This window comes from Centruroides vittatus, unplaced genomic scaffold (assembly GCF_030686945.1).
Source record: "Centruroides vittatus isolate TY-2023 unplaced genomic scaffold, ASM3068694v2 contig_356, whole genome shotgun sequence".
In the NCBI taxonomy this organism is placed as follows: domain Eukaryota; kingdom Metazoa; phylum Arthropoda; class Arachnida; order Scorpiones; family Buthidae; genus Centruroides; species Centruroides vittatus.
In genome coordinates, this window is record NW_027122179.1 from 454,375 (window position 1) to 476,953 (window position 22,579).

A 22,579-nucleotide genomic window follows, 5' to 3' on the forward strand; every position below is an offset into this window, starting at 1 on the left:
TTCTTTGGTAAAGATCACGATAGCATTCGGTATCTACAAGATTTTTTTGCTATTATTTTGTGCATTTAGATTGAAAGCGCCCACCTTACTTTTACCGAAGAAAAACTCCTAACTAAAAATATGACTGTAACAATGGTTTACGTGGCGCAATTATCTACATTTCAGATATTTTTGTTTAAATTCAATATAACAACGTTTTAAATAAAAAATAAAATTTTACATCATCAGAAACGTTGCTTTCTATTTCTTCACGGACTTTCTCTTGTATTTCAAGATTACCAGCGAGATGATTAATACACCATCCTATTGTAGCACTTGTTGCGTCATATCTGCGAAAATTATCAAAAATTCTATTTTATTATACATAATATTTCTATTTTATGTAAAATATAAAGAAATTTGTTAATGTACTTACGCAGCAGCCATAAACATTGTCGCATTTGCAATCACAAAATTGTCTGGAAGTTTTTTCATTTCTACAATAGTTTCATCTTCCGCATCTATCATTGTCTGCAACAGATCTGGTGGAGGAGACTAAAATAAAAATTATATAGATATTGAAATGTTGCAATTTATTCGTATTCACATACTGAGAAGGTCCTCACATCTAATTTTTTCCTGGAATTCACAATATTTTCGCACGTTTCGTATATCAACGTTAAAGAAGGTAGATTCAACATATACTTTAAAGTATCTATTTTATGTCGAAGAAACGTACATATTGGCTCTACTTCCGGAAAACAAACTAAATTATATAAATAATTAAACATAATTAAGCATTATTACTTCAGGTTCTAGTTATAATAAGATATTAAATGAAAATGAATTGAAACCTCACTAGTTATTGCAGCTAAAGTATCGGTAGAATTAACTGAAAATGCAGCATGAACCGATTCAACGAATTTACTCGTTTCATTATTTTGAACATTTGTGGTTACACCAAAAGCTGATGTACAGATGATATCAAAAACCAATTTTTTACACAAGTTTAAAATATCAAACGGCCGATCTCCCTGCTTCTCGACGTTTGTTAGAAATACTTTTATAGGTGAAGACATTAGAGTACTCATCTAAATTATAAAATGTTATGTAATTCCTAAAGATATATGTTTAAAAATCTCAAGTAATAATTTAACACCAGTTTGATTTTTCCTGTAGTAAAACAAGTACTGAGAATACTTCTTAAATTTTTCCATTTCTGATCAAGTAATATTCCAACCATATGTTTTGTAGCATCGTGAGGAATTCCAGCATCAGGTAGCACCCACTTTCAGCAAAAGAAGTAAATACATAAATAAATTTTAAGCTTTTCAGAATTTACTGTTTCTTAATATTAGTGCACAATACCTACATCTTTGTTGTAAAAATTGTAACTGTCCTTTATTAGGGAGAGTTTCAAAAATTCGACATCGCTGCATACTAAGAAAGGTTTTGCACCTAGATAAAACCTAAACAAACTTTGAATTGTAAGTTATAATTTATATTGAATTGAAAATATATTTATGCATAGAAAACTTTATTTATTGAATTTAATACAGTTTTTAAATGGAAACAAATTGATTACCCAAACATTTTTCCATATCGTTGTCGCCATTTTTTTATGCATTTGTCCCTCTACACACGAACAGTCGAGAATTGTATTTCACTTTAAAATTCTTCTTTATTGGTTTATTCAGACTGAAAGTACTTACCCCTTTATTAAATTCAATTAAATTTCCGTAGAAGAAATTTGGTTTTGGGCCTGGAATTCCGTAACGTTGAAACAAAGTCATCCTTTGTTTTCTCCATCTGAATAAATTAGTTTTCTATCAGTTTAATTTTACATTATATTTTTATAAATTTCTTTCCTAATATTAAAAATGAAATTTAAGAAATTTTCATTTCAGAGATCACTAATTGAATATTAAAAATCCTTCAACAAGTTGCTTAACTTTCCCAGCAAAATGTAAAACTTTACGTGGTAGTTTTAAAAATTGTTTAAGTCTATCATGTGCAGTTTCAGTTGTTTCGACTAAAAAATATGTTAAGCGTTTTATTTAAAAATTTATTATACTGTTTATTGTTATAAATGTAAATATCTTCATTTTGAGGATAGGAATAGGTTTTATAAGAACGTTGTAAATGGGAATAAGGAGTAAATTCCTCATTAAATCAGGCCCCACTGGAGATAACACCCACGAATAATTTTGGGTGATCATTTTTTTGTCCAATAGCCATACTTTCCCTCGGTTATATTTAACAGATTCGGGACGATAGAGATGATACAAAAGTAATGAAATAATTTAATAATTTATTAATTTGTATCACTAATAATATTGTACATGTAGGGGAGAAATAGATTTTATCCGCATTAGCTATATAATATTATTTATACTCTTCATGTTAATTTCGACTCAAACACAGAATACAATAGATATTTTAACACTATAACAGCCAACGAAATCATTTCTGATAGTACTGTTTATCTCCGTTTATCTGTAAGAAATTTTCATCTCTGTAGCTTTCAACGTATCCAACTTATTCAACTTTACAAAGACCGAATCCTATAGTAATTAATTTTGTTTAGAATTATTTTCGTAAAATTATTTCCGTAATGATTCTGTTTTTGTAGGATTTTATCTGGACATATTCCGTCCGTTTTAATTTTCGATAGTTTTAAAATATCAATTTTAAAAGTACTGTGTATATATAAATACATAATGCAAAGCTGTCTTCCCTGTTTCACGTGTAATAAAATCAAATATTTGAAATTTCCAAGCAAATCAACATTTGTGACCAAAATCAGTTCATATCTACTATATATCACTGTGTTAAGTTAATTCCAGTTTTGAAAAGTGGCTATATCTGGTGGCAAAAGCTGATATTAGATGGAATTCCAAAAGCAATAAGTACAAATGTACGATACAACATTTCTACCCGTACAAGATATGAAGTAACGAAAACGCTTCTGTTAATATCAATTACAGATGTAAACTAAATTGAAATAGTTTCCCTGTAACAATAAAATTGAATGAATTTAATTACATTAGTTAAAAACACCACCACTTACCTTATCCATAATAATATGAAGCACACTAAAACAGAAACAAGTATGGTTGTAATTATGTACATTACACTTGAATGTATTGATTATTTGATTCTTCCAAATTTAATATAATTCAAGTCTGTACGAAAGAATGCACAAGTTTGAAAATCTTACGAAGAGTAGCGGGATGACAGTTGCATCTGTAAATGTATAAAAATAAAAATAAAATAATTTCGAATATAATTTTGGTATGTTACAATTTATGTACTGTACTTATATAATATATTTAACGATTTGATAATGATTGTAATGAGAGATTTAATATGGCCACCATTGACCGAGTACATAGTACATAAAACCCCTAATTACTAATCGCAGGTTCATGCCTCAACAACAGGCTTGCCACGAGTAGATTTAATTGTATTCTATGTGTGTCAAACACCTGACTAGTGGTTCGCCGTTTGGTAGATTACTGAAGTGTTGTGCTGCATTATTTTGTCGATGCAAGGGAGATTTAATAATTATGAAAGTGATCATATATATGAATATCTACTCATACGAACTTTATAAGTTTGGACTGGTGTTATGAATGATAACACGTGAATCTTGCCTGTATTTGCCACACATTATACGCTAATTTTGATGTCTTTAACTCGTAAAACTAATATATAAAATTCAATAATTAAGTTTTTTATCTAGGCTTATCTTATTATTTAAAATAATTAAAGAATATTATTCGGCTTGTCCCGTGCAGACAGGCCCCATACCTATAAGCCAATTTACCAATTAATTAACACGTATACCTTGTTTCTTCAAGAATTTAATGAAATGTTCCTCAATTTAATGCAATGTGAACGATCAATTATTTATTGTAAAATCGTTACCCCTTCTATGATCGCCTGGATTCTGTGAGAAGCCCTCTGGTGGATTTTTTGTCGCATTTTTTTCTGAAAGTTTTCAAAATTTTCAAAAAATTTAAGTTCTCCAATTTCTTCAAGCTCAGAAAAATGAAAAAAAAAACAATGTTTTTATTGCGCGCCGAGTTTACTCCAAAAAAAAGTCGAAAAAGTGCCAGCTTCTACAAAATCCAACGCGACCATTCGGGTAGGAAAAAGAATGGGGAAAAACAAGCTCGCGATAATCGCTATCGTCGATCGCGACCATCGCAAGCATCTTTTTCGCTATCAATTCTTTTCTCCCAACAATTTTATTTTTTTCAAGTAAAAGATCGATTCTAGCCTGATTTTGAAACGAGATATCGCAATTTATTATTAAACTCAGCGATGTCTCATTATACTATGCGAGAAATCGCGTTGTCCGCGCGAAAAATAACAGCGACAAAAATTTTCAAAATTAATTTTTGCGAATACAAATTGCGCTAATTGTACAATATTTGTTTCTTTCGTAAAAATTTCATTTAGGTATTGTCACAAATGCATTTTTTTAATGAAATTTCGAGAATATTTTTAGTTATAAATAAACGAATTTGCGCATTCGACATCCTTTTCGTAAATTGCCGAATTTTTGATGGGCTGCCCATTATTTTTTTGATTGCTTCATTTAATGCACAGAAAATATTTATATCTATACTATCAACAAAGAATTTTGATAGAGTGAATAATATTTTGAGCGATGTCAAGTTTTATATTAGGTGATCGAGTTAAGTCTAACACACGACTATATCACATTAAAAATTAAAAATAAATTTTATGTATAAAAAGATAAAGAAAACATCTGTTAATTCTTAAATAAGACATTCTTGTGAGTAAAACAAAATAAAAACTTTGTCAATTGGTCGATTTACAAGTCAGAAGGGAGCATTTGAATATATGGTCATAAAACAATTAGCATTTATTGACTTTCGCAGTAGGGAGTAAAGCGAGTCTATTGACAAATTTTCTCGCAGTAGTACGAAATTTCTAGTGACTTTACTTGAATGACGACGATCATACATCAGACATACATCAGACAGACGATCGTCTCCATATTTCTTCCCCATTTACAAACAAACCCGATGGCAATCGGTGAGATAAATTACAGGAAGTAGAAATTTGATATATTTATTTTTTGCGTTTTACGTATCAAATCACATTAAGTTCGACACAAATAAAGCATTTTTGTCAATATAAAAATATTTTACACTGTTTAAAAGTAGAGAAAATGAAGAAAAGAAAGATGTAATAATAATTTCTGAAGCGAAGCCAAAAATTTCACAATTTTAAGATTAAAAAATGGTGTTTGTTAGAGCTCACGTGAATAAAATTAAATCGAAAAATCACGTGATCATAGACGGGTTACAATGCCAGGCTGGCGTTACCAGCTGCAATATTTTGCGAAAATGCACTTTAGTGGTGCCTTGATCCTATATATATCATAGTTTTCTGTTAACAATGTAGTCATTCGGGTCACAACTCTAACTCCATTTAGGAGAAAAATTTGAATTGAAATAGCCCGACTTCTATCCAAAAGCAGAAGTTATTTTGTAAGTTGTCGAGACGTAACGCCCATACTGTTTTTCATCTCTGGTCTTTACTTTTACCTATGCAATACCATTCACGAGATGAAGAAATGACAGACATACATCAGACGGACGATCGTCGCCATTTATATGTCTACAATTCTCTCAAATTGTAGCCCAAAAATCGTACTGTATATTTGACTTTCAAGCTAGTAATTTCTCTACAAAGGTAATAAATAAAAAAACCTCATTGAGAAAGTAAACACACGAAACAATAATTTCACTTGTGCAATTAACTTCTATCAACTAACCTGTTTACTAATTCGACTAACTAAATATTGGGTTACATTCTGTTAAAATTCAATTTGATATAATTATAAAATATAGTTTGTTCATGTTTTACTGAAAAGAAAACAAATACAGTAAAGCATCGATTATCCGACCCTCGATTAACCGACTTATCGGTTAACCGACCGCGTTCTAGTCGGCAAATTCAAATGTCAGCTAGTGATGTGGCGCTACAATATTTGGTTATGTCTTGGCTTCTTTAATATTATTTTTGTTAAATTTTTGCATGTTTTAGCTGGCAGCACTGGCTCGACCATGAAAGGGAAGCTAGTATTTAAACCAGGCCTAATACACTATACTAATAATGTATTTTTTCATACTTTTCGGTTATCCGACTTTTCAGTTATCCGACCAACCCTAGTCCCCAATTAAGTCGGATAATCGATGCTATACTGTACGTCCATATATAATTTATGCTTTATACTGTTATTATAAGTAAGAGATAATATAAAAATATAACATGTCATCACTAACATCAGAAAATGCAGTTTGAACTAGTGTAAAGTTTGCCTGTGACTTGGCAAAGATGGGAAAAATATCCAAGAGTGACTTGTGTCGGATCACTAGATGCGTCCGACTAGCGAACGTCCGAATTACCGAGACTGTGCTTTAATTCTAGTTAAAATACTTCTATTGTAAAGTACTTACCTTCGACTATATTCTGTCTTCACTAACTTCTACTCTCTGGTGATTGGTTGTCACTACACTGCATTCTGTCGCAGTCATTTCGATTTATCTGTCGTAGATTACGACATATCTGTTGTCTATTTAATATTAGATTAAAAGACCTATGACACGTAGAACTTTTAATCTAATATTCAATAGATAATAAACCGATCATTTCCTTCATACGTGAGCATTACAATCTGTCGTGTTTTACATAATAAATTGATTAACTAAGTTTATTTAATATTAAATAGATAATTAAGTTTTTCTGTTTCTTCTGAGGAGAGATTCGTCGAGGAATGACTTTCTATTGGAAACTAATGCCTACTTATATCTTCTTATATCTTACAAACGTAAAGATAAGTGACTGAATTAGTAAAACCACCGTACAATAGTAGCTTCGTGCCTTGCTAACGGGCTGGCCACCTGCAGTTTACAAAATATTTTTACGTCTTTAAATAAAATTAAAATTAAAAAGTATGTTGCGTATAGCTTGTACAGTACTTATTTTCTGTCTGTTCAGTTCCTGTTTACGGTATTTATATTGAAAAAACCTCACTTTTGAAAACGCTTGTTTATGGCCTAAACAGAGTACAAACGTTTTATTTATTTTACATATAGTTACATATATATCTATATTTATTTAATAATTCACATCAAATTGATGTATTTTTCTGGACGAAATTTCTGAAAATATTTAACTAAATAAATTTTATATTTTATTTTATCAACAGCATTATCGCAGATAGATAAAATTTAAACAATGAAACATAAATCTCATTACATGTTGTAAATATATTTTATTTTTATATCTCCTATTTAGTTTTAGATAAATCGGAAAGATTAAAATACTAGCGGGTGGGCCCGGCGTTGCTCGCGCAAAATTAACGACAGTGAAGAGAATAAGATTATAGTCAACCTTACCTGTTTTCACGGAATGCAAGAATTGGGTTCCCCTATTTCCGGACTAATTAGAGAATTTTTAGATGGGTCCAAAAATATGTTCGATTTCCTGCAAAACGAAAAAAACTGCATCTGCGTCTTGCACGCCGGTTTCTCTTAACAATTCCATTGTTACGTAACACATCCATTGTTGACAATTTCATTGTTACGTAACACTTTTATTGTTGACAATTCCATTGTTACTTAACACTTCCATTAATGATGGAAGTGTTAAGCCTTATTCCTGTCCCTCTCCCCCGTGGGAAGGAATTTCGAAAAATTCCTTCTTAGTGTGCATTCTTGTGACGTACCCTAACTGTGTACCAAATTTCAACTTTTAACTCCTAACCGTTTGGGCTCTGCGCTGATTATTATTATTATTTTTATTATTATTATTATCAACTCGTCTCTATTATATATATAGATGTGAACAGGTATACCTCGAGTTAGGTCGTTTGTCAAAAAAGTATATGGAAAAATAAAAATCAAGTTTTAGTCATTTTATTCGACTTTAAATCCATCCGCCACAAATATTGAAGTCGTAATATCACTAGAAAAGCGTTAAAAGCACATAAAATCATATTAAAATATGTACATTTCTAGTAAATGTTAATATAATTATCAAAAATCCTAGAGAACGAAACATGAAAATATCTGTGTTTCTGTGTTGTCGTCTTATTTAGCGGTCTTTAATTGCTCATTATTGGCGTTTTCCACCGTAGTTTCGACTTACGTCGTAACTACACAAGTAAATTCGACTTACGTCGCCTCTCCTGGAACGAATTACCGACGTAAGGCGAGTCCCTGTACTGTACGTTATAGAAAAAAGTTCTGTATATGTGTATGTGTGTGCGGGAACACCTGTTTTAGCGTTTATTTCGTTTCATATCTTAGGATAAAGCAAAGATTGTAAAACAAAATTTGATATGGTAACTTATACATAAAAGAAAATATGCTGTAAAATTTTGGAATACGGAACTCAAGGGGTGGAAAGATAGAAGATATCATATGTCGTATCTGAGAGTGGCGCAGTATTGCTTTAAAGGCCGCAGGCAAATTTGAATTACGAGGCCGATGGACAATGTGTAATTCAGACATTTTAATTCAGGGGAATCTTTCAGGAGATCTCTCTGTTTCCTAGTTCGTTTTTTAATGCAACTGCAGGAAGATTAAATTTTGTGATTTCCTACTCCGGCAATCTAAAGTCGTCGTATATGGCGCGAAATTTAAGTTTCAATATTCTTAATACAGTAATGAGTTTATAAAAGATTGGTTCGAGACCCATGCTTTTTGCACATAGAATAACGCCCCATTGTGTTTCAAGTGAGGCATATTTAATTAAAAATGTTATTTACTATCATTTACACTATTTTTGAGAGGTCACCACTACTCTGAAAACTACCCCTTTTTGCACTTATATAATTATTAACGTCTAGTCTAGAGCTCTATATTATACATGCACTTCTATTATGAGTCTCGACATTCGGTTAAATTTATTTTCGTAAATTTTTTATTAATAATTAATTTTATAAACTGACTGTATTCTTTCTATTCTAAGTTAATATTAACGGCGCAATTAAAAATTAAAGACAAAAATACAATATGTACGAACTTACTGTATTTTTAGAAATTACACCTGCCAATTATTTTTTTAAAGATTTTACCCCGTGTATTATTTCTTTATTACTGTAGTTCATTAGCCTGGTATCTTCGATAATTTTGGAAAAAAATTTAGGACATTAACCTCTTAAAACTGAATAAAAGACAGGGAAAATACAATATTATAATATCAATACCAGTGAGTATATCCATATTTACCATCGTAAGCAAGCTGTGACAAATGTAAACAATATGAAAAGCTGATCGATATCTATACACGTATTTACAATTTCCATTTTAAGTACTTTTCATACAAACCAAAAGCAAAGAAATAAAATTACAAATAAAGAAACGAAAGACTGCAACTTGTAATAACAAAGTAGCTTTTGACAGATGTTATTTTCTTTGATTTTTTTAATTTTGAGGTTAAGAATTGCTTTCTAAAAACATTTACATTACGTAACCGCTCATAATTTAAAATATTTCGACATGTAAAACCGGAGAATTATGATTTTTAAATTGGCAACACTGTACAGCTAGCCAAGTAAGCCATGCGGCGATGTTACCAGATTCAAAGTAAGTAAATTTTATGAACTTCCACTTGTTATCACTACCGACGTAATTGCAAGAATAATGCTGTTGTGTAATAAAAATGCTCTTTTATAATTAGAGGTAAGTATAAGGGAGTCTATGCATGTTTAAACACAAGATGAAGCGGTGCTCTGCTTGCGTGCTAATGCTATTCTGTTCAGAGAAGTATATGCGTTTTCAAACAAGTTTAAGCATCGTCCTTTACAAATTCTGCGTTAATTTTTGAATAATAGTGTAAATATTTTTAGCTTTTAGACATAAACAAAACAATATAAATACGATACGCACTGTAAACTTTTAGAGAACGAAAAAATCAATACGTGAAATTTTCTATTAATTGAGTTTTTAACACGTCAATATTTTTCTCACACTTACAGCATAAATGGCGCCCCAGACTTTCGCGCCCAGACAAATGTCCGTGTTTCCCGCCCCAGAGCGGCCTTGCCCGCGCCCTCCATCGAGTTTCGAATTGTCACCAGGTGACGATGAGAGACCAATGGAGAGCTTTGAATGAAAAACTTATAAAACCGCGCGTTTTAAGGACATTCAGAGTTCTTGGTTTTCGGTTGTTGGTGCTTGCCATCAGGATTTGCAACCGTGTGGACCAACATCGACCAACTAGTTAATGCTCGAAACTAACCATCGCTACTGCAGACATCGTGTTTCTCCTATATTTACCCTTCTCCCGAACATTCGATTCGAAACTGTGCCGCAGGCCCCGGGGCCGTTTACCAAAACGTACTGTACGTCGTCGAGAAACCGAACGTTGGACACTCAACCAAAAAGAAAGAAAAAAAAACTTTTTTTTGCTCCCAGAGAAACTGCTATTTTTATTAAACGGTTTTAAGATAGAAAACGTGTCTTGGTGAGTCTTTCCACTTCCACACGACTATCGATCGCTCGGATATCGAAACAGCCCCCTCCCCAGTCGGCTAACTTAACACTATAATTATAGCATTTCCATTAATTTTCAGGAGGATATCTGGTATTCTGACTTGACCAATTTTCAGTTGCTAGATCAAGTTATCTCTGAAACTTTTCGCTTTCTGCCAATCCCATTAATGTGAAACTTATTAAAAACTTAAAAAGTTAAATAGAAAATATAATAAATATATTACCTATAAATATTTTTATAAGTAGAAGTCTAAATCATACATGTGCGGAAGTTTATCGTTATAAAGACATCATCATTCCGAAAGGTAGTATTATAACGATTTCAATACAAATTTTGCAAAATGATCCAACTTATTGGAGTGAACCTGATAAGTTTAATTTCTACAGGTAAATAAATGATAAGTATAGTTTAATTATGTTTACATCTATTTTATTTAAAAGTTTTTAAATTGCTATTATTGAAAATTATTCGTGGTTTTAGATTTTTATCTGAGGATCAACAAAAAGTTTGAGCAGGGCAAACAATATGTATCGGACAAGGGTTTGCAAGCACTATAATGAAATTAGTACTGGCTAATCTCACTGAGGTGCAATTTGACAATATCGTTGAACTAAATTCTCAGTTTTTGTCCGTCCTTCCCTGTCCTTCCTTAACGCAATTAATTAATTTCAATGCTACCACTTAAGTGAAAATCGTGTTAATCAAATACGATAATAACTCGATATTCTACCAAACAATCACGATCCGTTAAAATAATTTTACGTTAATAGAAATGTTTTTATTTTAATTTTGCCATCAGCAATGTAGTACACCTATATGGCACATCATTCCCAGCCGTTAACAGATTTTATTTTAAAAATAACTTTTATATTATTAATCATAATAAATAAATTAACTTGTGTGTTATGAATTGGATTTTATTACAAAATTTTTTAAATATATTTTTAATTATTATACAATGATAAAAAGTCTAATTTCGAGAATAGGGATGAGTTTGTAAATGATAACAACGAAGAAAACCTACGTTAAATTCGACCCTTCTCTATATAGAAAACTTCGTTATTTCAAAATTTAAGGAAGCAAAAAAAAAAAAAAATTCGAATAAAATTGTGAAATTTTCTTAATTTTATTCGAGAGTTACAGAAGGAAGAAAGGGAAGTAAGACAGATCAGGCACATTTTAACAGTGTGCTAGCATACGATGATGGCAATTGCAAATCGGCTATCATCAGATGTCACTGTTTGTTAGAAACATTCAAGTTTTATATGTCTTATGTGTATTTTCTTTCAGATTATTTATCCATGTATTTCACTAATTTATATTTGTATATTAAAACACATATAATACACATATTTTTCAGGAAATTTTATCAATTCCAAGCTGATCAAAATAAGTGGGTAGCAGGAGCACCCGTATAGTACATTAGAGCACTAGAGATCAGTTTACGATAAAAGTCCATCCAGAACTCATCTCCTGTTGGAAACTTTCCCGTGTGTTCGTCTGCCTTATTCTCTCATTCCATGCCTTTCTGGATAATAAATTTCATATTTTGTATTCTGCACATATTCAGAACATTCCAATTGAAACAAACATTCCAAACATTGAAAATAAATATGACATTCAAACCTCTCAACAACGGATATTGTTTAAAGTGCTGCTTAATGTCTGTCTTGTTTGCTTTAAAAAAAGTTTCTGAAAAAAATAGCCTGTATTTACAGATGGCCGCTGTTGAGAGGTGACCGATATTACAGGTGACCGATTGACCAATGTAATACATTTACTTAATTACGAAAATACTTACTACAAGTAATTAAACGAAAATTTATTATTATTATCAACATGACAATATTGTTACTGTTCTCCTTCCAGGTATTTATTTCCATAAAAAAGTAAATTAAAAATAATGTCTATAATTACTTGTTGCTTTCTTTGCAAATATTTACGTCAAACCATGGAGATGACACAGTTTCAAGTAAACAAAATTCTTCTTGTTAAATATAGAAAAATTAATAATTCACCTCAACTTTGAATAAAATTACTTAAATATATTCATTTTTTCACAATATTATAGTGAATAACTATGATTTCGAAAAGATATTATTTGTATATACAAATATGACTTAAATCGAACGATTTTGATGCTTGCAAATAATTTAATTTCAGGTTTTCTTAGAAAGTTTTTACTATAATGTCCTTTCATAATAAAATATTTAATACCTCAGTCACAAAACAAATATGCACAATCGATTTCACAATTTCAAATGTTTATTGTATTGATCCTGCCCGTTTATGAAGCCTCGTTTATGAAGTTAGTAAGCTCTTATTTGTTAGCTTTTTCTTGTTCATATAAACATTTTAAAATATACTAAAGTAAAAGATTAATAAAAAGTACATGGCCGGCGTTATTTACATTTAATAAATATATAAGTACGACTATACAAAGATAAGACTTTGCTTTTGTCTTTCCTTCTCGCCGTTCACACCATTAGCAATTTTTAGACGATTCACAAAATCTTTTTATTAACATTTTACTTGAAAATGTGATATTATGAATGTGGCATTAACACCAGATGACGCTTTTACCTGATTTCACATTTTTTTCTGCGGAGGCAATAGCCTCAAAAGAAAGGTCGTCTCCGAGATTTTGTGAATCGTCTAAGAACTGGTACTGGTAATTTAAAATATACTGTTAAATTTTAAAATTAAATACAGTGATATTATCGTTTAACTCAAGATACGAAATTAAAACATATAAGGTTCACCATTTACAAAATGATTAATACTACTATATTCAGGTCGCGTGTTCCTGCCTGATCATAGGCCAACCTGCGTGAAATATCCTGAATTTCCTGTACATTTCTAACACCTGATCAATAGCCATTTTCTGAAAAAAGGTTTTCTTTAAGAAGCGATCAATTGTTGCATAAAGGCAGAGAAATTCCAAACACTAAATCTCTTTATGCAACAATTGCGGGAACCCACATTTTATCGACACGTAATGCGTTTAATCTGCCAATGTTTTTAGAATGTTTACACGCAATTCACCTTTACATAATTATTTTTAATTTTGTTTCCTACTTTCGACTAATGTCCAGTAAATAAAACTACAAAACACTATTTGTGGGTTCGTGCCTCAACAAACAGCTGGCTGGGTGAGATTTTACGGATTTTCTTCATGTTTTTAACCCCTAAATAGACACCAGTTCATCAGAGTTTTTTCATATAACTTTCTTTAGCAGATTGCCATAGCACTACATCTAACGACGCTTTATGTGTAATGGCCGGACTGCTACCGTTGGATCTGGAAGTGAATAAAAGAAGAGACACCAGAAATATAATTAAACAGAATATAAATTCCCATGATATCCTCAGAAACGGAGACATAATAGAACAGAAACTAAAAGTGCATCAACATCTGAAAAGATTCGAATGGAAACATATCAAAATCACACAATACAATGAATCACACCCTCACAGAGTATATACGGACGGTTCAAAAAGTTCAACGGGAGTGGGTGCCGCCTTCATCTATTTTACAAGAACACGTGAGCAATGTCACAAAAAATTTAAACTAGATAACAGATGTAATAATTACCAAGCAGAGTTGGTTGCAATCCACCAGGCAATAAAGTGGATCAATACAAACAAGAAGAATCTACAAATACTAGTATGCACGGATAGTGAATCAATACTAAAGGCACTTAATGACCCAAACAATACGCATGAACTTATAAACAGTATTAGACAAAACATCATAATTGGAATAAACAAGATACAACTTAGTTGGGTTAAAGCCCATATGGGAAACATTGGCAACGAGAAGGCGGATAACTTGGCAAAGGAGGCCAGTGATTTAACACTAAAGGAAATATACAGTAAGCTGTCAGAGCAATATATAAAAAGAGAAATAAAAAATAAATATTTAATCATTTGGCAAAGAAGATGGGAAGAGTCAAGAACAGGCAGAGAACTATTTGAATATCTACCGGATATAAACCAAAGAGTTACGAATAGTTACTTTATTATACACCATAAAAATACAAGATTTCTGACAGGACACGGAGATTTTGCAGACTACCACAGAAGATTTAATCATGGGAGTGACGGTCTTTGCGAAAACTGCGGAACTGAGGAAACCCCAACACACATACTAATGGACTGTATCAGATATGAATTACCAAGACATAATTTAATGCTGATATGCAATAAAGAAGGATATCAATGGCCAGTACGAAAACGAATCTTGATCAATAATGAGCATATCTACTATCATTTTAATGAATTTATTAAAATAAGCTATAAAAATAGAATATAGAAAAAAATATAGAAAAAAAAATATATTCACATAAGTAAATAACAGTTAGCTAATTTATGCTGGGAAACCTCTATAATCGAAATTATCTCGATAAAAACTAGCTCTTCCTAAGGGATGAATACAGTCTGTGAATGTTTCTGTTGTAGCAGTTAGGGTAGTACAAATTGGTAACAGGTCTTTAGTGTTTACATTCAATGCTGAGTTTAGGACATTCCATTTCACCTCCATCCTCTTTATAAGTTAATTCTCAGTGCTTTCCTTGGGATTGCTGAACTCTATATATAAAATAGGTCCAAAAGTTCGGTGAAATACATAAAATCTGCAATGGGACTTTCACCTCTCTACCGTAACACATAGGTGATTTCTACACTAATTCAAATTGCCTAGGATACTTTCCGCAAATGTACATAACTAAATCATTTGAACGACATAAATGCCAAATTGTTCACCTCTTCAACATCAATAGTATGAGACGGTGCTAATATATTTCATAGCAGACTTTAGACTATAGTGATATACTCTGAACTGCTCACTTAAGTAAATTAAATCATCAAAACCACCTGCACCACATAGGTGCCTTATCTAACATATTCCTATCAACTATTGGAATAGTTTGTGAAATAAACTTTTGTAGCCGACCATAGATTATAGTGATACACCCTCCACTGTATTATAAAGCAATTAATATTATTATTGTTTCTATAACCATAATAACCTATAACCATAAACCTATCTGTATCTGTGGTAATTTTGTAGCGGTGTTATATAGATATTATTTTTTCATTAATATGTCTTTACGTATGATGAAAATGACAAAGTAAAAGATAGGAAAATGATAATACCTATTACATTGCGAAGCATTGTCAAATGTACAGGTTAAATTTCATTAAGTTGGTGTAAATTATAGATATTTAGCATGTATATTAGTATATACAATTATAATAAAGGATTTTTAGTACTTTAAAAAGTTTGAATAATGTACCATAAGAGTTTAAAACTTGAATAAAAGAACAAAAGAAAACAATATAAAAATATGCTACACAATACCAAACATGTTCAATGTACGAGTTGTATAATTTTTTATTATTGTAGTTGACACCAATCAATTTATTTGGAAGTTAGCAGGAGATCAGGTAAGATATATTTAGTTAAAAAAATCATATCAAGATTAATACATATACTTTCAGAACGAACATACCATGACAATGGATGATGATCACAAACAGGTCATTTCGAGTCCAAGTACTAAGACTTTTAAACTTCTGCAAGAAGAACTGAAATTTCAGTAAGAAAAAAATATTTCTATAAAATTAATATTTGTTTTTACAATGTCTAAATTTATAGACATTTAATTATGCAGGCTGATTCAAAGTTTTTCACCACAAGTACACTTGTGATTTTTCAGCGACAGACGTGTTAACATGCTGTAGATGGTACAGCATGTTAACACATCTGCCAATATGTTCCCTAAAAAATCAAAAATAAAGAATTCATGTATTCAGTTAAACCTCGCTCACATATATCATATTCTGTGAAATGTAGCAGCTATATAACAATTTAAGTGCTTTATACGTGTATGGAGGTTTTTGAATCATCCTGTAGATATTCAAAATCGAAGAAAAACTGTTTGAATATATTTATGATAATATACTTTCGGAAAAGCTCATACAGAACCTGTATCATTTATGTAGATACGAATTAGTAAAACCAATTCCAAAAGTATTTTACAAGAAAATAGAAAATGGGACAGAAATTGGAACCTTGATGCAGTTGCTGGATAACGTAATGTTTCATTATTACTTTCACTAAAAATTTCATTATGATTTCTATTAACACCGTTGCATATGTTACTATCAATGGAATAGGCCTTGAAATTATCTCGAAATTAATTTTTTTTTATCTAAAATTAAATATCTCTATCAATACAGTGTGTATTTCATATTTGTTTGAGATTTATACAATAGTTCTTTGTACAGAGAGTTTAAAACACCTACTATCATCTTATGAAAATGCTGTAGGCCTACGTATTGCTACTTCATATAAAAGAGTAGACTACAATAAAATCTACAGTAAAATTAATTAAAATATTTCTATTTCCAGAAAGCAGATATGATTTTCTTTCCACTTCTTGTAACAGAAGAACGATACAGACAATTTTATATCTCTTCCCCAGTCTATTTGTCTAGTATCAGATTTGTGGTTAAAATAGCGCTACCGATAAACAACGAGTCTTCAGTTGTCGAACCCTTTTCTTTCGAAGTATGTTTTAGTTTATTCTAGTATATTAATAAAATTTAATGTAAAGGGTGTAAAAGAACTCCGTGCCAACATTTTAAAGTTACATTCTGGGGTAAATATAAGCTTAAAGATTCACAATAAACGTTTTTAGAAATCTGATATGCATAAAAACTGACTCAGTTATGCTTTATTAGATGACATTTTCAGCAGTTCTGTGAATTATTCAGCTTAATTATTTATACGGCTTTTCACTATCTTTTGACTGTAAAACCTATTCTTAATATTTTGGCACGTAGTTTAATTACGCCCTGGATATAATGTAATATACAATAAATTTTCTATTTGTAGATATGGATTATGATAATTATTAGTACAGTTATTTGCGGATTTGTATTTAATGAATTGCAACATCGAGAATTCTTTTTAAACGAAACGACTAAACGTTGGACTCAAACTAAAATATTTTCGTACTTCTTCGGCATTTTTTCCAATCAAGTTAAGGGAATTCACACAATTTGTAATTCAAATCTAAGAGATAGGTTTGATATAAACTATGTACAGTAGTGTACATTTGTAATATTGATATAACAAACAAAACAATGGTAAAATGGTCAATCCTTTACGTGAAGAATTAAAGCACAAGTAATTTTTCGTGATTATCCACGAAAGGAATTACTTCTAATCGCCAGTGGTAAGTTTGACCAACAGCGAGAGTTGATGCAGTTAAGGCATTAAAGTAACAACTGAGTAACTCCAAATTACATTCGTCACCACCCTGCCAATCCCATTGTTGGCCTGTCCGAATCCACAATGGGCATGATTAAAATAGTCTCATTTATTAGACAAAAGGCTGAAAACCCAACGAAGAATTAGCAACCCAACCACTAGTGAAATGGAAAAACCACTAAACACTTTTGGTCACGGGTGAGCACGTAAACAATGCACTTCGCACGGAGTATTCAGGCTAATGCCTAAATAGATGTTAAATAAGTGAATTTCTCGAAGAAAGTTTTTCACAAAACCTTTAAAAGAAGTTATTTAAGAATACAGCATGACAAAAATACACTCTCAAGAAGTAAAATCATTTTTGTTTCGTACTATTAGGGGATTGTGTCAAATATTTTTTTAGAATTGAACGGCAGAGTTCGTATTTTAGACATATGTTGAGGATTTACGTTTAATGGGATAATGCAATGCACAACATAGGCAATCTGCTAGGTGCTGCTTCTCAGTAGCACCACGACTATCTATAAGAAATTGGGAAAATTTATGCGTTTATACCGAAAACTAACTTATTTTGCATAAAGCAGTTGAAGAAAACCAAGAAAACTGTAACTGATTGACATATTACGTGGCACGGACCAATAACTAACTGTTAATGGTATAAGAAACTTCTTTAACTTTAACAATTAACTTTTTATACGTTGCAGGTGGAAATTTGGATAACCAAAACACATTTGCGATCAGAATTTTTATTGAAACATTTCTAGTTTCATCCTCGATGCTGATTTTGTTTTACAGCAGCATGTTGATATCGTTTTTAACTACAGAGCATTATGATCCTGTTCCAGAGACAATTTCAGAACTTGCTTCTGCTATTTCTAGTGGAAAACATTCGTGTGCAATAATAAAGAATAGTGTTTACAATGGTTTCGTTTTGGTAAGTTAAACATTTATCCATTTTTTTTTAGTGTGTACAGGCACGATGAAGTGACGTTTATTTTTTCAACACTAGGCTAGTTGAATCTTTATTTAGTTAGTTATTTAGATTCAACTAGCCTAGTGTTGAAAAAATAAACGTCACTTCATCGTGCCTGTACACACTAATCAAACACAACACGGTTTCGACAAAATCAACCATTTTTTTTTGTAAATTAAAGACACAGTCGATTCAAAAGACCACCATTTATTACGTGCTTTTAGATTAAAACATTTGGACGACCTAACCTGATTTATCCATTTCATAAACCTTTAGATCGATACATTCTACATTCATTAGCTACAATAGGGTATCAAATAGGTTACAGCTATTTTTTTTATGTTCCTTTTATAAAAGTAACGATGCTGACCATGAATGGTTATTTATATCGAATTAGCTTATTAAATTTAGTAAAAGGTTTTAATTATATGGGAATTTTAGTATATTCACTTAGTATTCAGTCTATTGATATAAATCTTTCTGTTTCAACTGAGTTCTCAATCCAGCGATGGAAAAATTATTACAGATCATATTAAGGTAAACGGTAACGTTTTACCTAGAGATATTAATATAAAATGGATTCTAGACAATTACATGTCATTAATTTCCGAAGAAGTGCGTCTTATTGCATTAACTAAGAAAGAGAAAAAAGGAAAATTTATCATTTCGAAAGACTCCTTTGTAACATTAATCAAAGCATATGCAATAAACAAGAACTTTAAGTACAGATATTCTGTCAGCAAAGTGTATGTTATATATTATTCAGTATTATGTTTACCCATCATAAAATTTCTGATAATTATAAGATTAATAATAAATTTACTTTTTCTTTCAGTATCTCTCGTATATCACAGGCTGGTCTCATTAATCATGATTTAGATTTCAGCATTAACGAAATCACTTCGAATATTCGAACATCATCCATGAAAGACCTATACAGCCCATTTTTACTTTTATTTTCTGGTTATGTAGTTTCTATTTTCTGTGTAATAATTGAATGCTCCATAGTGAAATTTTCGGAAATGTCATATATTCGACTTACTTTGCTCTCTCTCTCTCTTCTTCTATATATGTATATGTATATATATATATAGAAAGAGAAAGACTTTTATAATACAGTATATTGTTATGTGTAGTATTAAACTGTTCAAATATTTCTTCTGTAGAAATTGAATTTACATTAAACTGTGACGAAGAACAGACAGGGATTGTAAACTTGCTTGAGAATATTTATATGATGCATCTATCTCTATTCTATAACACATTGCATTAAAAACCTTTCTCGCTTGCAATAAAATAATATTTATAAAAATATAAAATCTAAACCGATTGATAACAGTGACTTGATTGAAATTTCTATATGTATATTGCTATAGTTAATAATGATTTTAAGCCTGTAATGTTGTTACTTTTGTTTTCAATATATTTTTCATATTTTTTATTTTCAAAAAGAAATATTATTTGAAATGTAACAGTTATATGTTCAAAAAAAATAAAAGAAATGTTTTGATGGTGTACGACGTTGAAACTCTACATATGAGGATGCTTGATTGTAGATATATCAGAACGTTTCATAGTTATATTTCTTCTGGAAACTGTAGTTTAATTTTAGTCACGCTAATTATACCCAGAAAGATCCACTATGATCATGTCTGTCTGTCGCGGTATATGAATAAATATTTATTTATTTATTTCCTTGAAATGTTTTTAAGTCACATTCCGATATAACTTGGAGATCTTCATTTTAAGCTAAAATCGCTTAAATACAGAATGAAAATGCTTCTACATATTATGTGCTAGTCATTGGAAAACACGTATTAATATTACGTAAGCATTGTTTAGGAAATATTTATATTTTATAAAAAAAATAAATAAATAAATCTAACCATTTATATGTACAGTACAATTAAATAGGCAGGCAAAGAGAAGACCTTTCTAATAAAAATTCTGATTCTTACCTCACAAGGTACTGCATGTTTTCCAGGAATCCATAATTTTTCATTTTCATCCAGCCCGTTTACTTTAATCGCCCATATTTTTTTTCTAGCTTCATCACTAGGAAATCGACGCAGTTTGAATTTAAGATCTCTATTTGAGCAATTAACTGTTGATCAACCTGGCATGATCTATTTTTATATGGTAGCTTTAAGAGCGATACAGATGTATCGACAGATCTAAACGCTGAAACAATTATTTCTAACGTCAGTATAGCAAAGTAAGAAATAACTTGATGTTTAGAACCTATTTTAGATCGGAATTACCTGGTATATAAAGTTTCTAATTCTGTTATTTATCGGAATAAATAGCTGGTTGACACTCACTTGTCATAAGCGGATCGGAAGCTGGCCTCATAATGGCGTCCATAAACCACGTGATCGGCAATAGTCAATCATATTTTTACCCCGAGTTGACCATACTCTGTTTATAGAGGGCTGTAGTTGGACTGGATTCGTTGGATGCCCTCTGGTCAACAAATCAACACAATAATTCCAGAAAATAATTGAGAGAAAAATCATAAAAGCTAAATTATAATAAACATAAAAATTGATTCTATGTAATTATCCTGAAATATACTGGTTTTTTATGTATTATTTCAATAAACGTTTTCCAGTAATTTACACACTGAATTGTAGTGTGAATCGTTTACTTTAATACATAGTAAGTTAAATTTAAATTGTTTATATTTAATTGACGGCAATTAGGTTCTCATAGTAAATTTCATACAAAATCAGATAATAAATCAAAATTTATACGAAAGTAAATCTGTAAATCGAACGACTACTCGTTGAAAAGTGAAGGACAAACAATCGAAGTTGCATTCGTCTAATGTAGACCATAGTAATATGTTAATAATTCACTTTCCTCGTACAGATAGGTTTTAATTAATAACACAATATAGTTTACACAAATGTGTTTTCGAACAGAGTAAAACGACTTCGAAGTGTGGTAAGTGTATATATATTAGCTAATTTTTAAATTCTGTAATAGTACAACTGTAAAAGAAATTAACAAAACTGGCATTAATGCCATTAATTCTATTATAGTAAGTTGTTAATGTATTAAAAGTCTTTGATATTACATTATTTTTAGTTTTTTACATTATTGAATTCACTATTCTCTTTATTACTATTTATTAAACTATTTGCTGTTATAAATAAGACTTGTATATTGAATTTTGTAATCGGCTTTAGTATGTTCTCGGGTGTTCCGGATAAACGAACTTCTGTGTACTTTTTCACATACCAAGACTATCTTATTTTTAATTAACTTTTTTTTCTAATTTACTTTTGGAATGATCAATACACAATACATATTTATATTCACATTTAATTTACTATAAAGATAAGTAACCTGTTGAAAAACAATCATATTCCAGTTTCGTATAATTCGAATCAAGTAATATGGTAACCTTAACCTAATTTCCACATTGGATTTATCTGAAATTAAGTGAAAAATATAATTATTTATGTGTTCTGATCAGTTGTATATACATTCGATAACTTATAATCAGCATATCGACGTTGAAAGCATCGATTAACCAGTTGTTAATTCGTAACACCGCAATAAGTTATCGCTAGTCTTCAATCATCGTTATGTGCATTGATAACTACACTTGACTTTAACAGCTTTCACTTTGTTTTCTTTAAACGCGCATGCCTATCTTGTACTTTTCTGGTTGTTATAAATAACAGAGGATAAATATGGCGATCGGTCAAAAGCTAACCCTTTAGACTTTTACATTTTTCTACTTACGGACCTTTAAACGTCGAGAAATACAGAAACACTTAAAATTTTAAAGGTTT

At 30.8% G+C, this 22,579-nt stretch overlaps 1 protein-coding gene across 5 annotated transcripts in view; it reads right to left on the bottom strand.

The window, feature by feature from the left end:
* Positions 1–22,579, bottom strand: part of LOC136974784 (cytochrome P450 3A8-like) — a 399,348-nt gene that overhangs the window by 164,612 nt on the left and 212,157 nt on the right. The window contains exons 1-9 of one of the 5 annotated variants that reach the window (XM_067269731.1): positions 3,050–3,180; positions 1,692–1,782; positions 1,565–1,614; positions 1,352–1,448; positions 1,139–1,267; positions 839–1,070; positions 606–745; positions 416–534; positions 221–329 (exon numbers count right to left, since the gene is read on the bottom strand). In XM_067269731.1, coding sequence (XP_067125832.1) covers positions 221–329; positions 416–534; positions 606–745; positions 839–1,070; positions 1,139–1,267; positions 1,352–1,448; positions 1,565–1,614; positions 1,692–1,782; positions 3,050–3,111 — 1,029 coding nt within the window. In that variant the 5' untranslated portion in view covers positions 3,112–3,180. Of the gene's footprint in view, positions 1–220; positions 330–415; positions 535–605; positions 746–838; positions 1,071–1,138; positions 1,268–1,351; positions 1,449–1,564; positions 1,615–1,691; positions 1,789–3,049; positions 3,181–22,579 lie in introns of those variants that run through there. The other 4 variants (XM_067269726.1, XM_067269725.1, XM_067269730.1 and 1 more) reach the window with 4 other exon arrangements.